Source organism: Macrotis lagotis, chromosome 2 (assembly GCF_037893015.1).
Source record: "Macrotis lagotis isolate mMagLag1 chromosome 2, bilby.v1.9.chrom.fasta, whole genome shotgun sequence".
NCBI classification, from domain to species: domain Eukaryota; kingdom Metazoa; phylum Chordata; class Mammalia; order Peramelemorphia; family Peramelidae; genus Macrotis; species Macrotis lagotis.
The window spans coordinates 253,078,229-253,093,196 of NC_133659.1; the positions used below are offsets into that span (position 1 = coordinate 253,078,229).

The 14,968-nt window shown below is 46.2% G+C and overlaps 1 protein-coding gene across 1 annotated transcript; it reads right to left on the reverse strand.

Moving 5' to 3' along the window:
* Positions 1–2,864: 2,864 nt before the first annotated feature.
* Positions 2,865–9,042, reverse strand: HOXC13 (homeobox C13). Its single transcript, XM_074220731.1, has 3 exons — positions 8,955–9,042; positions 8,238–8,885; positions 2,865–3,196 (listed from the first exon to the last, which is right to left on the reverse strand). Exons 1-3 carry the CDS (start codon positions 9,040–9,042, stop codon positions 2,940–2,942), a joined length of 993 nt encoding a protein of 330 aa, XP_074076832.1. The 3' UTR covers positions 2,865–2,939.
* Between the last annotated feature and the right edge of the window lie 5,926 nt (positions 9,043–14,968).

Sequence of the window (14,968 nt, forward strand, 5' to 3'; positions counted from 1 at the left end):
TCTCGTCAGCTCTCCAATGGACCTGATCAGTTGTTCCTTTTCCCCCAACCATTTTCACCTTCAAAGTAGTACAAAGTGATTTCTAGATGGAGAAGAAGACTGGGGGACACATATAGGGAGGCAAACTCTCTTCCTGGGGGAGCGGGTTTCCAGCGCGGTCTTTCCCTGGTTCGGTTCAGACGCATGGAGTTAGTTCTCTCTCCGAACCCCTCCGAAAGTTGAGATCTCTTAGACAACGCCAACTTGGGGGGCGGGGAATGCAGGAAATAATTCTGTTGGTTTTTTGTGAGCTCTGTTTTTTTTGGGGGGGGGGGAGAAAGAATCTTGGTACCCCTCCAGGCCACGTTTATTTAAATAGAATTGGAAAAGGCTTGAGGCATCCTGCAATCAAGGCAATCAATGAGGAGTAAAGAGAACTCGGATTTCCAACCCATTGCCTCGGGTCTTTCTGCGTCTCAGGAGAAAAGAAAATATTATATATAAATAAAAATTGCCGCAATAAAGATTTAATCTGAGATAACATTGTTTTAGGCTATATTGCTTTTTAAAAGTCTCTTAACCTGACAACTTAACGATCTCATTAACTCCGCCAGATAGGGAGATAGGAACTGAACGAGACCAGAGAAACAAATTAGCGGTCACGTCTACACAGGCAAAGAGGAGTGGGCTGATTCAACCGTTAGGTTCCCTGATTCCCGTATCCCCAAGATACTTCAGGGGGAAAATGGAGCAAATTTAACCAGCCTTTGAGTTCTGAAGGAGTCCAGTGGGTAGGGTCTGAAAGTCCACTGCTCTTGGTTCCACTTGATTCTGGGGATATGGAACTGCATAGGGAGATCTGGGATATCTCCAAGGGAGGAGGATTTCTGTTCTCTGAATTTTTACCCTCCAGTTCTGTTCATGAGCCAGACACTACCCTCCTTCCTACTTGCCTTGGAAGTAGACTCTATTGAAAAAGAAAATGGTAAAAGAGATAGTGGTTTCGGATAACTTCACGGCCTAAGTTGACTGATTGCCATCTGATAAGAATCCTATATGGAACACTTGTCTTCTCCCACTCCCTGGAAAACTAAACCCTGGTTTAGTTTCCCCACCTATAGCCAAAGAGAAATAGTGACCCTCTTAAGTTTCCTGGGATTTTTTTCAACCCACAAAGCCAAGATATTAATTTCAAACCCGATTCAACATGTATCATGCCCCCCTTTTCCTGCTCTACTGTCCGATTTCTAATCTCAGAGGCCATGTCTACATAGCCACAATTACCTAGATTATTCTCCAGAAAGGAAATTTAGGTTTAGGCCCTATTCGGTCAAATGTGCTGCCAAGTGAAGCCAATTCATTAACCTATGTACAGTGAAGATGCTGCAGTGAAGGGTAGAACTCTCAATGGCATCAGTGAGGCAGGACAGGATTTTTAAGGAATCTGAGAAATGAGGTCAAGGCCAAAAAAAAAGATTTTATTTTAAAAACAGGTTGTTATTATTTTTTCTTTTTGCATTCAGTACATTGTCATTCAGACACCACAATACTATATACAGATACAAGACATTTTAAAAAAAAGAGAGATTTTAGAGTGACATTTTTTCCAAAGAACACTGTTTTGTGAGGTGCTAGTGGAGGGTGGGAGAGAACTGGGGAGGGGACCTGGAACCCCAACAGCCCAGACATCATCATGGAAGGAACTATTAAAATATGTCTACTTGGCAGGCCAAAGCAGGATTAGTTCAGGCCTCCTCCAAGAAAATTGATTTTGCTTGAAGATTCTGGATCCTGGAGGCCAAGGAAAGTGTTGGGGTGCCAAAATGATTTGAATTAGAAATGTTTCTCTTGGTGTGGAAAAAGATTGAGCTCCAGGCAAACGTCTAGTATGGGAAATTCTCTCCTGCTCACTTTTAAGTGAAATTTGTTTTTTCCTCTTAAAATAAAATGGATTCCTAGCCCCCTCCTCATTCTCAATGAAAAATAAACATGTTAGCAGCTTGGTTATCTTTGTGTATTTCTTGGACTTCTAGTAGAGTGAGGAGTGATGTGTTGGGTAAAGATCAACACAGGCTCAGAACAAGAGCTCTATGGGGTGATCCAAGACTGGGGCCTTAACATCTGAAAGTCCTCCAGATTAGGACTTTTGAGGAAGTCACAGAAGGAGGATGAGGCCATAAGGGGTAGGGATTGAAGCTTTGGAAGGAACAATATAGTACAGAGATAAAAAGACAGGTCCAGGCACTGGGTCTTGGACTCCCCCTCTCCTTCCCAGGCCAAATTATAATTATTATTAATATTAATATGACTTTAAAATGTACACACAACTTAGTGGGATACCTTTCTAAACATTGCTCAATACGAAGTGGCAAAAATGTTAGAGGGAAAAGTTAGCCCTCTACATCCTATCCCACAAGCCTTCATTGGGGGGAGTTTATATTGCTCCCAGAAATACTGAGGGCAGCATAAAAAATCCGGATTTTACAGGAATGATACTAAACTTCACCTTCACCTTACATCTCTTTTGCTGGGGTCTGGGTGTGGGTGAAAGGTTGGGACGGAAGACACGATGAGGAGGAAGAGGATGGAGGCTCGACTTTCTTCCTAAAGATTGTATCTAAACTGTTCCCCAGCTACTGACAGGAATTCAGCCCCCCCAAACCCATATGAGCCTAAATATTTCTGAATCCAAAATTTCTGAATCCAAAGCTCCACTTTCCACCTGGAAGATTAGTGAGGTGGGGAAAAGGGGATGTGCATATTCCCTCTCCACACCCAGTACCAGCTTGCTTGTTTGCTTGCTTCCTTCCTTCCTCTCTTTCTCCACATTAATATTATTTATTAGTATTAATATTAAATAATCGATTCACCAGCAAAGTGTCCATCGGTAGGCTCCTTTTATAGTACAAAGCAGGATATAAATAGGTGGGGAGGTATGGGGGGGGCTTAGGGCTCCAAGGTCAGGTTGAGTGGAGATGGGGTGCCTTAGCTTTGCTGACCACCTTCTTCTCTTTGACTCGACGGTTTTGGAACCAGATGGTAACCTGGCGTTCTGAGAGGTTGGTAGTGGCTGAGATTCGCCGTCTCTTCTCTTTGGTAATGAACTTGCTGGCCGCATACTCCTTCTCGAGTTCCTTCAGCTGCACCTTAGTATAGGGCACTCGCTTCTTTCGACCCCTTCGATAACTGCTGACCTCCGGTTGCAGGGGTACTACATCTGGGGAGAAACATGGGAAAGAATCTATGAGATGAAGCCAATACCCCGGATCTACCTCCTCCCTGGAGGGAAGTGGGTGAGGTATAGGAGGCAGGAACTTGAGGTTTGTGGGACAAAGCCCCTCCAAAAATGAAGCTTCCTCAATATTGGGGTAATTCAGCAGGGTCTTTCCCATACCTAATGAGGTAACCTAAATTGGGTAATTCAAGCACCTTGGCTTTTGTTATGTGAGTAATTCAAGTTGCTTTAAATAATGAATTTATCTTGAGTAGCTAATTTATGCTACCTAAACCTGGAGCATTTTGGCCTCATTCTGACAAATAAAACCAAAGTCTTGATGATGTTTTCTTTGATTTTGTATAGGGAAAATTAAAAAGGGAGGAAGGAAGAAATAGGGAAACTCAATTACTGCATTGCCTCTTCTAGACTAGGCCTCCCTATTTCAGCCAGGAAACCCTGATACAATGATTGGGAAAATTCAGTTTTGCCTTCGCCCTAGTCTTGGGAACTTCTTACTAAAGCAGGTACAATAAATGATAGGAAACAATGCAAACCCTTGAAGGGGAACACAATCATTCCCATGAATAGAAGTCCACAAACTAGTCTTAGGAAAGAAGGTTCCAACTGTGGCATCCCATGGGTGATCTTTGTCCCATAGAATGCTCTCCCTGCTCACCAAGTGCCTTCAGTGACTTTCCAGTTGTTGGATTGATTCAGAAGAAACCTCCCACCTACCTTGCTAAAACAGAGGTACAGTTCAAGAAGGCACAGTTTCTCAGATTCAAAGGGGGAAGGAAATTATGTTGGGGTTCCTATAAAGAAAGCCAGTGCCTTCTTAATGAGCTGTACGGAGTTAGAAGCAAAGATCCTAACTGTGCCTTCTCCTTCCCACCTCTTTCCACTCCCCCCAATATTCCCTTTCTTCAGATTCAGAAAACCAGATCAAAGAAGAAAAGTAACTTCATTCCCCCCCACCCCCTCAACAAGCATCATAGACTTTCCAAAGACAAATGAAAAATTGTGGCAATCATTTGGGTCCTCTATTCCTTCCCACAACTGCCCCAATAAACTCCTCCTAATTTTTGCATTCAATTTTGTGGCTATTTCAGGATGAATTGTGTCGTGAAATGGATAGGTCAAGAAGGGAAAATGTCTTCTTCACCTACTAGATTGCCATCTACTACCAATGTAGATGGATCTCGGGAATACAGGCAAAAGTTCTGCCAGGGAGAACAGGCTATGAAAAAGTCCACAGGAGAGCAGGTCCTTGCTCTTCTTATCCACCCTACTAGGGTACATTCCACAAACTCTTATCTGCAATCACATGAGCCCTGTGTATTGCAGGTACTAGATGGTTATTGTGGGATAATCATCTGGATTATTAAAGAAAAATAATCTCTGCAAAGAAGAGAAGGTGAAGAGCGGAGCACTGAATGACCATGAATTGGCTATCTACGCAACTCCAATTCCAGCACAATGCTGGACAATTGAAACAACATAGATTTGATGTTTCTTTCTCCTTGGATCAGTTGACTTGCTGAATTTAATGAATCGCCCCCACCCACCCGGTGAATAATCATCCCCATTTTCAGATTCGCAATGTTAGCATCGCTGTCTCTATGATCAGAGAATAGGCAAAGAACTCAAGTCCACATTGGTATGTTGAGGAAAGGGGGTGCGGTTTGTGTGTATAAATTAGCTAAATAATTACTCCCAAATAATTGCAACAAACTTTCTACTTAGCTTAGAGCTTCTTTTAATGTGTTATATCTATACTTTCAGAGAACATATATAACAGGAACACAACCTATTATTTTGTATGTATTTTTGCCAAAGAACCAGTTCGCTGGAGGGTTTTAAAAAAAAACATAAATAGGTTGTTTTGGTCTTCATAGAAAACAGCCCACTTTCCCGCTTCCTGTAAAAGCCCCTTCTTCACTTTCAACTGTATTATTTAGAAGGGTGAAGACAGTAAGATGGGGGACTTCTGGCACCCAGACTCAGAGTTGTGTCTCCTCAGCAGACAGTAGAAAGTCGGCAAACCTGGCGGCGCTCCAGTTAATTCGAAGACCAAGCCAAAGTATTCATGCCCTCCTCCAAAATCCACTTGGCAGCCTGAACTATGCGGTTTGTGGAGCAAGTGAGAATCCGAGAATTCTCCAGTCTTCACTGGACTCACTGCTAAAGACAGGAGCTGTTCATATCTTTGTGTATTCTCAGTCCACCAAAAATACTGTACAACCCTGGTCACACGTGTCTGACTGGACATGTTTTGTTCCTGTTCCCACATTCGAAATGGGATCAGGACCTTGATCACTAAAGACTGAAGTTGTAGTTAATGGGATCTTTTTTGAGTACATCCAGTAGCACAGTATTTCCACTTTCCTTCACTCTTTCTCTCTCTCTTTCTCCCCTTCTTGCATCTTCTCTTTTCCCATTCTCCAGCCCCCTTCTCTTCCCTTTTGCATCTCCCTCCTTTCTCTATTTCTTCCTTTTTTTGTTGTTTTTTTTCTTGCTTCTCTTTTTATCCTTCTCTCCCTTTTCTTCTCCCTCTCCTCTCTTGCCCCTCTTTCCTTCTGGATCTTTCAGCCTACATTACCTTTCTATACTGGCACCAAAATGAAATGTGCTGTAGAGGCTATTATGTGGAAAATTTCTTTTTAAACCACCGGAAAACTCCCCCCTCCCCCCTTATCTTTCTCTTTCTACCTAATTGTCTACTGTTCTCTACATCATTCTATGTATGGAGATCAAGTCCCATTCAACCAGAGATACACATGCATATTCATATACATATATATACATATATACATACATAGAGACACATATATAGACTAAACAAGCAACGCTTTCACTGAGTAACCTTTAAATCCTGATCCTTCTAAAGGATTTAAAAGTCTAAAGACATGGGCAAAAAGATGGAAATACAGTTTAAGATAAAAATGTGTTTGAATTTTATCTACTTGACCTCATTGTACTAATTTACCACCAATTCTGTCATCCACATGTATAGAAGTGCACAACACAACACATTTATACCGATATATGTACATACCAATTTGTGTAATATGCATGCGTGTTTATAAATGTGTGTAGACAATATACAGATGAACTGCTGAGAAGCTGAATTTTACATTATATGTTATGCAATTATACAATTAATAAATCTCTGAGGACTATCTTAATTTAGCTTAGTTTTTTAAAAGCTCTTAGTTTTCTTCTAAAATGCTATGCTAAGAGGTGACTTGAAAGAAGGAAGATATTTTCAGAGCTTTTCATCTGCAACTCCAATGTTTCACACCCTCCTAGGCCCCTTAGTCCCTCTAAACTGTCTCTAAGCCCTTTGCCTTACCAGTTCCTATCCTCTGCCTGCTGTCCAGCTCTTGGGAGAGGGTGGCACAGTGCCCTTACTCTGGTCTTTTCCTAGAGTGCTTAAGGAGTTCCCCCCTCCGCCCATTCCTTGTTGGGAGCTACTGATTTCCAAACAAGCTCCATTTGACTAGATGATGATGGAAGGATCAGGAGCTGCAGATGCATCATCCAAATCCTATGTCTGTGTTTAACCTAGGACTATGGCCCTGGAAATGGATACTGGGTGTAGCCTGTCCAGAAGGATCCCTCTATCCTATAATAGAACTAAAAAAATGAGATTGATTCCTTGTGGTTGGCTGTGTGCAGCTCTATTTACGTTTCTACAATATCGATCTCATCTTTTTCTTCCAAACCCGTATACCGAGGATTCTCAGGCCCAACCCTGGAGAGGACTTTTATTCTTTATTCTACACCTCTAGCTCAAGAGATCAAAGGCAGTGATCCCAGAGGGAGAGTAGTTGTAGCCTGCTTTGGGTTGACACCCTCCACACCCCCCCAAACCCCAGGTTCTTTAGTAAGGGAATAGAGTGGTCCTGTAACTCTCACGATGCTCCCTCCGACTTCTCTTTTTTCACTTAGGAGAAGCTAAGAGGACAAATTAAAACATCTTTGAGGTCCTCAGATCTGCCTCCTTTAGCTAGAACCGAATCTTCTCTGTTGGGAGACATCCCCCCCCCCATCTCTCCACTCGCCTTTTCTTCTGATGGAATGGGGGAATAGGACTATCTTGTAGGAATATAGCTTTAGGTCTACCCCAGATGGAAAATGAATTCATCCAAAAGCACAGTGAAGGAAGCGACAGAACACCCACACACAGACACACTATTTTTGTCTCCCCCCCCCCCCCACCCCAGCCTAGGAATCTCTTCTAGTTCCTTCTGGTCATCCATCCATGCCTCTAGACGCTATGAATACCCTCCCCAAAACTCTCTCCATGTTTCTTGGATCAAAGGGTCCAGGGACGCTCCCCCTGTTTTGTTTTTGTTTTTGAGACTAGAAAGTTAACCAGATTTGAACTCCAAAAATTATAAAAAGGACTAATTATCCTGACAGGCAAGTGCGTTACAATTATATGGATCCCAACAACTAGAATAATTAAGAAAAAAAAGTCCTTTGGCTAAAATGTAACCAAACTATATGACTAATTCAGGGTCTTTAAAGAACCTGAATGGTGCCTGAAATACCTGGCCAGTTCTGCTAGAAGAGAACATTTTAATACCCTGCATAGCATCTTCTTTTTTTTTTTTTCGTTGCCGTTGTTTGTTTTGGGTTTTGGCTTTATAAATGAGGCCAATTGTGTTTTTGGGTCTGGGAGTGTGAAGGGAGCTGGGGCCGGTACTCCCTGGGCGCTGGAAGCCCGGGGAGCCAGGCGCTCGGGCGCCTGTTATTGCTTCACTTTCGGCGGGGCAGCTCAAGGGAACGTGTCGGAGCAGATTTCCTTCAGCGGCGCATTCCTCAACCCAGCTCGCCCGGCCGGCTCCCTCAGCAGCCGGGCGCGCCGGGGCCAGACAGCGGGGGTGGCTGGGGTGCGGAGCCCCAGGGTGTGTGTGTGTGTGTGTGTGTGTGTGTGTGTGTGTGTGTGTGTGTGTGTGGAGAAGGGTTGGGGAGTGGGAGGCGGGAAATGGCAATGAGGATGGGGTTGCAGTGTCACTCAAGAAAAGCCCCTTACCTGGAAAAGGAGACTTCCAGAGGTGGGCTGACTGCGACTGCTCCTTGGAGCAGTACACCTGACTGTCCCAGCCGTTGGAGAGCGCCCAATGCTGGTAACCCTCGACGGGAATGAGGGCATCGTGGCGGGGCTCGGGGTGCCCGCTGATGCCCGGCACCACGGACACGTCCAAGTAGCCGGGCATCGCTTGGTAGGAGCTGGCAAAGCTGGGGTAAAAGGCGAACTCCTTGGCCCTGGAGGATAAATCGTCGCCCGGCAAGGCCCCCGACGGCTCGGGATACTTGTCCCCGGGATGGTAGGCGCAGGGCTTCTGCTGCAAGTTCACGTTGTGGGAGAGGCGGCAGCCGTAGTAGCTGCCCCCGAACGGGTAGCCGTAGCCCAGGGTTGCGCTGGACGAGGTGGGGGGCGCCGGCGGCGGGGGGCACTGGCGGGCCGCCTCCGGGGCGGGGATGTCCGTGTAGACGGCGCCCTGCGGAGCGCCCAGGGGAGCCGGGGGCCGCCCCAGGACCGGGTGGGTGAGCAGGTCCCGGCAGTGGCTGGAGGGGCAGCTGCCGCCCAGTCCGTCCATGATCGGGGCTTTGCCGGGGCTGGCTCCGCTGCAGCTCCCCCCCCCTCCTCCTCCTCCTCCTCCTCCTCCTCCTCCTCCTCCTCCGCCGCCGCCGCCGCCGCCGCCGCCGCCGCCGCCTCCCTCGCCTCCTCCACCGCCGGCGCCTCCGCCTCCTCCGCTGCTCTCAGCCGAACTGTCCTCATAGACGTACATAAGGCTCTCCGGCCAGCGCGGGTGCAGGAGCAGCGAAGTCGTCATGACATGATCTGCTCGAGCTTTTTAAAAACTCCACTTGCCAGAGGGAGAGAGCGAGGGAGAGAGCGAGGGAGACACCTCGTTCCCCTTTTTCCCCCTCCCCCTCTTCTCTCCTCCCTCCTCCTCCTCCTCCTCTCCTCCCTCCCCCCACCCCCTGCTCCCTCCCTGGGCCGCGGCGCATGCGTTGCACCGTCCTTCGCCGCTTCATTAAGAAATACACTCGCACGAAATGACTCCCCTTCCCCTCCCTGCCTCCTACCACGTGACTTCTTCTCCGCACGTGACACTCAGTCCCGGTCTCCTGGGTTCTCCGCCCTATTGGAGGGGGCGGGGGAAGGTACAGCCGGGTGTTGATTGGCTCATAGGAGGGGGGGGGTGGGGAGATTTAAAGAACAAGGGCTACGCCCCTTAGAGGACCTGGGAAAAGGGGGGCACGGTGGGGGGTGGAGGGGAGAGGGCACTATTTGGTGGACGCTAAGGAGGAGGGGCTGGTTTCCGTGGTTCCCCCTGGGGAGCCGGAGAATAAGGGGTGTGGGGTATGGGGGGCGATTTACATCTCTCTTCTTCCCATTTCCCTCCCCCCCTCCATTTTCCCGGTAAATGGAGGCTACAGAGACAACAGAAATCACGGATTAGGTGTTGGGGTATGTGGGAGAAAAGAGAATTTTAAAAATTGGTCAAACAAGAATAAAAGAGAGGGGGTGATGGTGGCAGCGGCGTCTGTGTGTGTGTGTGTGTGTGTGTGTGTGTGTGTGTGTGTGTGTGTGTAGAGGTAGCATTTCTGCTCAGCCAAGGAGAGCTAGCTCCCCTGTAGCTCCCAGCTGGAAGGAGTCAGACTGGGCTTTGATGTTAGAGCTAGTTCCATTACAGACCATCTCCCCGAATCTCCTTGCAACCAAACCTCTTATCCTTACGAGGCTGCCCTAGGGAGAGGGGATCACTCTCCTGGCCCCTGCCCCTTGCTTTGCTTCATGGCCAGCCTTCTCAATGCTAGGGAAGGGCGACTCCGGGGAGAAAGAGACGGGAGTTCCTATACCCCTCCCGGCCTCCTCCACACCATTGCCGAGGGAAAAGCCATAGTGATTCTAAGAATAAAAGAAAATAATAGAAAAAGGGGAACGGGGCAGAGAAAGGCTAGAAATGGAGACGATTTGAGGACGACGGAAATAAGAGAATTAAAAATGGGCATTAAAATAGGAAAAGAAATAAACTGGGATGTAGAAATGGAGATGAGAGGTAACAATCTGGCTTAGAAAAACCGTGGTTCAAATCAGAATTAGTCTCGATTCGGGTGGGCTTACACCAAAGGAATGGGGAGAAATAGGGTGAAAAGATGAGAATACGTCTTTGCCTCACTTCTTTCCCGTTCCTTTTTGTCTAGTGCTCTGGCATTAACCTCAGTCTGAACGCTCTACGGGTTCAGTCCCAGGAAGCAAATGTCTCCCGCCTTTACCCTTTTTCTTTTCCCTTTCCTCTGCCCCAGGGATGCTTAAACCCCCCTGGTGGAAGCGCTGAACTGGGGGGGGGGGCAGAACGGTAGACGGGTGCAGAGTTTGGGGCGACTTCGCCGAGGAGCCTGAAAGGGAGTGCTCGGGCGGAGAAGGGAAGCCTGCAAGGGTGGCTAAATTTCCAGCTGAACCACCACGCTCGGAAGCACATCGGTGTCAAAAAATTTTAGAGGGCGGAGTAGGGGAAGGCGGTGGAGGATGGCATCTTAAAATTCAACCACGATCACATTTCTAGGAAAAGAGTGTCCATGCGAAAACACTGGGTTTTTATTTTTAAGAAAAAAGGCCTTCTGACTTCAAAGGGGGGTGCCTTAGTAGATGGGGCTCTCAGTCTGGGTCCGGCTCTCCGATCCCAGTCTCCACCCCTGGCTTGAAACTCTCGAGTACTTAGCATCTCCGATGGCTGCTTCCCCATCTTGGACAGCGCTGAGTCCGGAGCTGAGCTATGAAGAGCTGAAATAGAAATGTAGAGGGGAAAAATCAGGGACCGGAAAACATGGGGAACAACTTCTGTTCAATCCTCGCGGTCTCCTTTCTTTTCTTTCTCCCTCCCCCGCCCTTAATCCTCAGTCCCTGGCCAAGTGCTTTTAAACTCTGAGTCCCCAGTCACCAAGTAAAGGGAGCAGAGGTGGTCCAGAGATTTTCACTCCCAGGTCTCCAACTCCTGCTAAGCAAGCAGGAATCTTTCTACCGCTTCTTCCCCCTTAACTACTAAGTGGCTTATTCCCGGCCCTTGAAGAAGAGGATTAGTTTGACTCAGAAAGTGGGGTATGTGCGTTTGTGTGTTCGTGTGGGGTCTTCTTCAGAAACTTTTAAATAACATTTCCATCTTTAGGGGAGGTCATCTTTGAGACAAGAAAGCGGCTGTTTAGGAGTTGGTCAGTAAAAGGGAAAAAAATGTATGTGGGGTGAGGGGGAGGTCCATAGAGGTTCACAGAGAATTGGATGGAGAAGGCAGACAGGGGAGTTGGGTTGAGAACAACGATAACAAGAGGAAGGAGACAGGGAAGTTGAATTGAGAAAAAAACTGGGTTCGCTTTCTTCAGGGAATTGTCCAGCCCTAAACAACTCGAGTCCAAGGTCAAGGTAAAATCCATCTGGGTCTAGACTGAGAGACGTGTGACCTTCGCTTCCAGGGACTTCCTGGAGAGCAGAGCAGCCTCTTCCGCGAGCATCAGAGGGGCACAATTTAGCCTCCTGCTGGGAGGGGGGGCAAAGTAATCTCCCCTTCAAACCTCCACCTTTCCTCTCTTCCATCCCAGAGCTGGCCCCAATTCATACACCCAGTTCTTTGACTCTGTGACTTGAAGGAACAAAGGACCTCTTAACGAATCCATACGCCCCTAGCTCCTCCTTAGGTTTTAGATCTGGGGACCCTAACCCGAGCTAACTTGTCTCAATTCGAACCAGAACCCTGCTGGTAGAGTCCAGGTTTCTTAGATCTCCATAATCTTTAAGTTTCCAGAAGCAAATCCCTTCCATTTCTCCAATGCGCTCCCGGGTCAGACACTGGAAAGCTCCTACAGCAAGGTAGTCCTGCAATAAATAAAATTAATAGTATGTTCTTTTCTAAGTTTATGTGAAGACATTAACTATTCCTATTGCAATGAGATATAGATTTAATTAAGTCGGGCATTTTACAATTCCATTTATTAGGGGCACGGTGCCGGCCGAAATTTAGCAGCGAAAGAGGTGGGAGAAGAGAGAGGCAACCAAAGTCCCGGTTCTCCCGGAAAACAGAGTGAAGAACTAGGCCTCCTCCACCACTTGTGGAGGTCCAGGGGGCATAGACGGGAATAGGGAACAACTCTGTCTTGTCTGGACCGGTTACCCTAGCCGCATAGGATCTCCTCATCTCTCCGGCTTCAAAAGACAAACCCAAACAAAAAACTATCTTGTTGACCCTGAGGAGAGTAGAGTATAAAAAAAAAAGAATGGGAAGTGAAGGCTCCAGAGCTAGTATTGGAGGAAATTTTCTAGTGTTAATTAACTGGAAAGTGTCGAATCTTTCCTTCCACCACGCTCCCCAAAATCCCAGTTTGTACTGAGATACAGACAAAATCAAATAAAAAAATCCAGGAAGGAAAAAAAAATGGACCAGTGGGGCCCAAGGAATTAATTACATCACGACTTCAGTAAGAAACCTAGAATAAGAAGTGATCTTCCTCACAGAAACAGACTGCCAACCTCGTCCAAGCTCAGCTTAGCCTAGTCCAGCCTGTCTAGTCGATTTAGGCTAAACTTCTCGGTCATTTCACTCTGTTCATCAATTGAATTTTAAGAATCAGAAGAGAAAAGAGGAATAAGATGGCTCATAGCCTCTACAATCTCCCATCAACTTCAGGGTCTGCAGAAATAGAGAAGAGATTGCATGAAGGGAGAAAAAAGAGAGGGCATTTAATGTCCAAATAAATGTTACACACATATACACCCCCCACACACAAACACACATTCACTGTCTAGATACTTTCCAAATCTTTCCCGACAGATTTGATTCTGATCTTCTCACCTCAATTGCTTTTTTCAAAGGGTGGTTTGATGAGGGTTGAGATAACTGGAGAGCTTGGGGAAAATAGCATTCTTTTCTCCCTCCCCAGTGCTCCTGCTTCCTAGGGATCCTGAATTTTGAGTTTGCAAAGTGACTCTGAAATTCCTCATCATATAAAGAGGACATTCAATTTGTCATCTAACTGCAAACCCCTATTTGTATATCCATGTATCTAGAAGTCAGTGTAGGCTATTTGAAATGTTTCAGAGAAGTCCTGTGCCATGTCTATATGTTCAAAAATATGAAAAAGTAAACAATTTACATTCCCCACAACATGAAATCCTAGTCGTGTCTTTGTATACATCTTTTATGTGATAACACAGTTCTTGGGGTATATTGTGGGGATATCCGTTGGATATCAAATGTAATCATATATACACAAGGCCTGCTTTTCAAGATGTATGTATTTTCCACTGGGGAAATACTAAAGGAAATAAAGAATCAGATTACGGTGTCTGCATGTTTGCATTTGGAATTCTAGGCAGACCCCTGTAGAGATCAAAACTCTTAATTTAGCAGCAGTTCATCTCTGTTGCAGGAACCCAGGAATGTCTTATGCTATGGGCCTGTGCCTCTGTCTGAAACTCAGGAACATGGAGACCAGGACCTGACTCACACAATTCACTTAGAATCACTGTGGGGATTGAGTTTTATTCTCTCAACCACAACTCCCAAAATCTTCCTCTGGAGATTCAACATCAGTAGATTCTTCTTCCCTGGCCTTCAGCCCTTCCTTCTCCTTCCTCTTAGGGAGAAAGGTTTGATGAACTCAGGCAAAGCTCTTTCTCTTGTCCTCTTTTACAATTCTCTCAAATGTAGTGGAGGAAGAAAAGAAGAGAGGAGAAAACTGGAAGGAGTTCCACTACCTTTTGTTTTTGAATTGTGAGAATAAGGACTTTATTGGGGGAGGGGTAGATAGATGATCTGGAAAGACCCTTTCCTACTAGGGCTTGTACTTATCAGAATCAGAATTCAGAAGAAGGAAATTTTCATAAAAACTAACAGCACTTGAACAATATACCTTAATGGAAAGGGAAGGAAAGTAGAGAAGTGAAGGGATAACTGAAAGGACAGGGATGGTCTTTGTTGGTTTTCTTTATAGGCTTACCCACTCCTTCACTCTCCCTTATAGTTATTGAAATATGGGTAGGGAGCAGAGGAGAAGAAAGATGCCAGTAGGTTGAAAAGCACAAATAGGTCCATTTTGCCGAGCTCAAAGGGCCAAGGCTGGAATTCTCACCACCCCCATCTTTTCAGTTCTTAATTCCCCAGGGCTCAGTGAGGTCTGGAGGCGGCCTATAGAGTGTGCCGACGCAGACACCCGGCTCCTCCATCTCCCAGCTACCTATATTGACTTTGATCTTTCCACCCCCACAGACCATCCCTCAGAGAAAGCCCCAAACTCTCTTCCCAGCCTGAGAACTCACCTCTGGGACATCTTCCTCTAGCTCTGGCTTCTTCCATCTCAATTCCTTGCAGTACCTGTTCACCAGTCAAGACTAGAATGGTGACTGGCTGGGCAACTGGAATTACCAAAGACCTTGATTTGCTCTCTTGTTCTTGTTCAAAGGTCCAAAGGCTAAGCCAATTAATGAACATATTGATAGATTAAGGTTAAGGTTGATTAGCTTAAATTGAGGTACTTTCCCTCACCTCAATTTCTTCTCCTTATCTGGAAAGATCTAAGGATAGGCCCTTTGAATTGGCTCCTTGCCTACTCCTTTACTTGAATTTTTCTTTCAACCTTTGCTTAACTTCTGTCTATCTATTCCCCAGAGTGCCAACAGACCCGAAATCACAGGAATTGTTGCCCAATCACTCCTTTAATAGAAATCTCCAGCGGTCATCCTCAGTTGCTTCCGTAGTCCCCAAG

Bases quoted from the DNA above. Each gene is read 5' to 3' on its own strand.
- HOXC13 (XM_074220731.1), bottom strand. From the start codon at position 9,042: ATGACGACTTCGCTGCTCCTGCACCCGCGCTGGCCGGAGAGCCTTATG. The intron at 8,886-8,954 runs GCGGAGGCGCCG...GCGGCGGCGGAG, and splicing joins GGCTGAGAGCAGCGGAGGAG to GAGGAGGAGGAGGAGGAGGA. The intron at 3,197-8,237 runs GTAAGGGGCTTT...GTTTCTCCCCAG, and splicing joins CTGGAAGTCTCCTTTTCCAG to ATGTAGTACCCCTGCAACCG.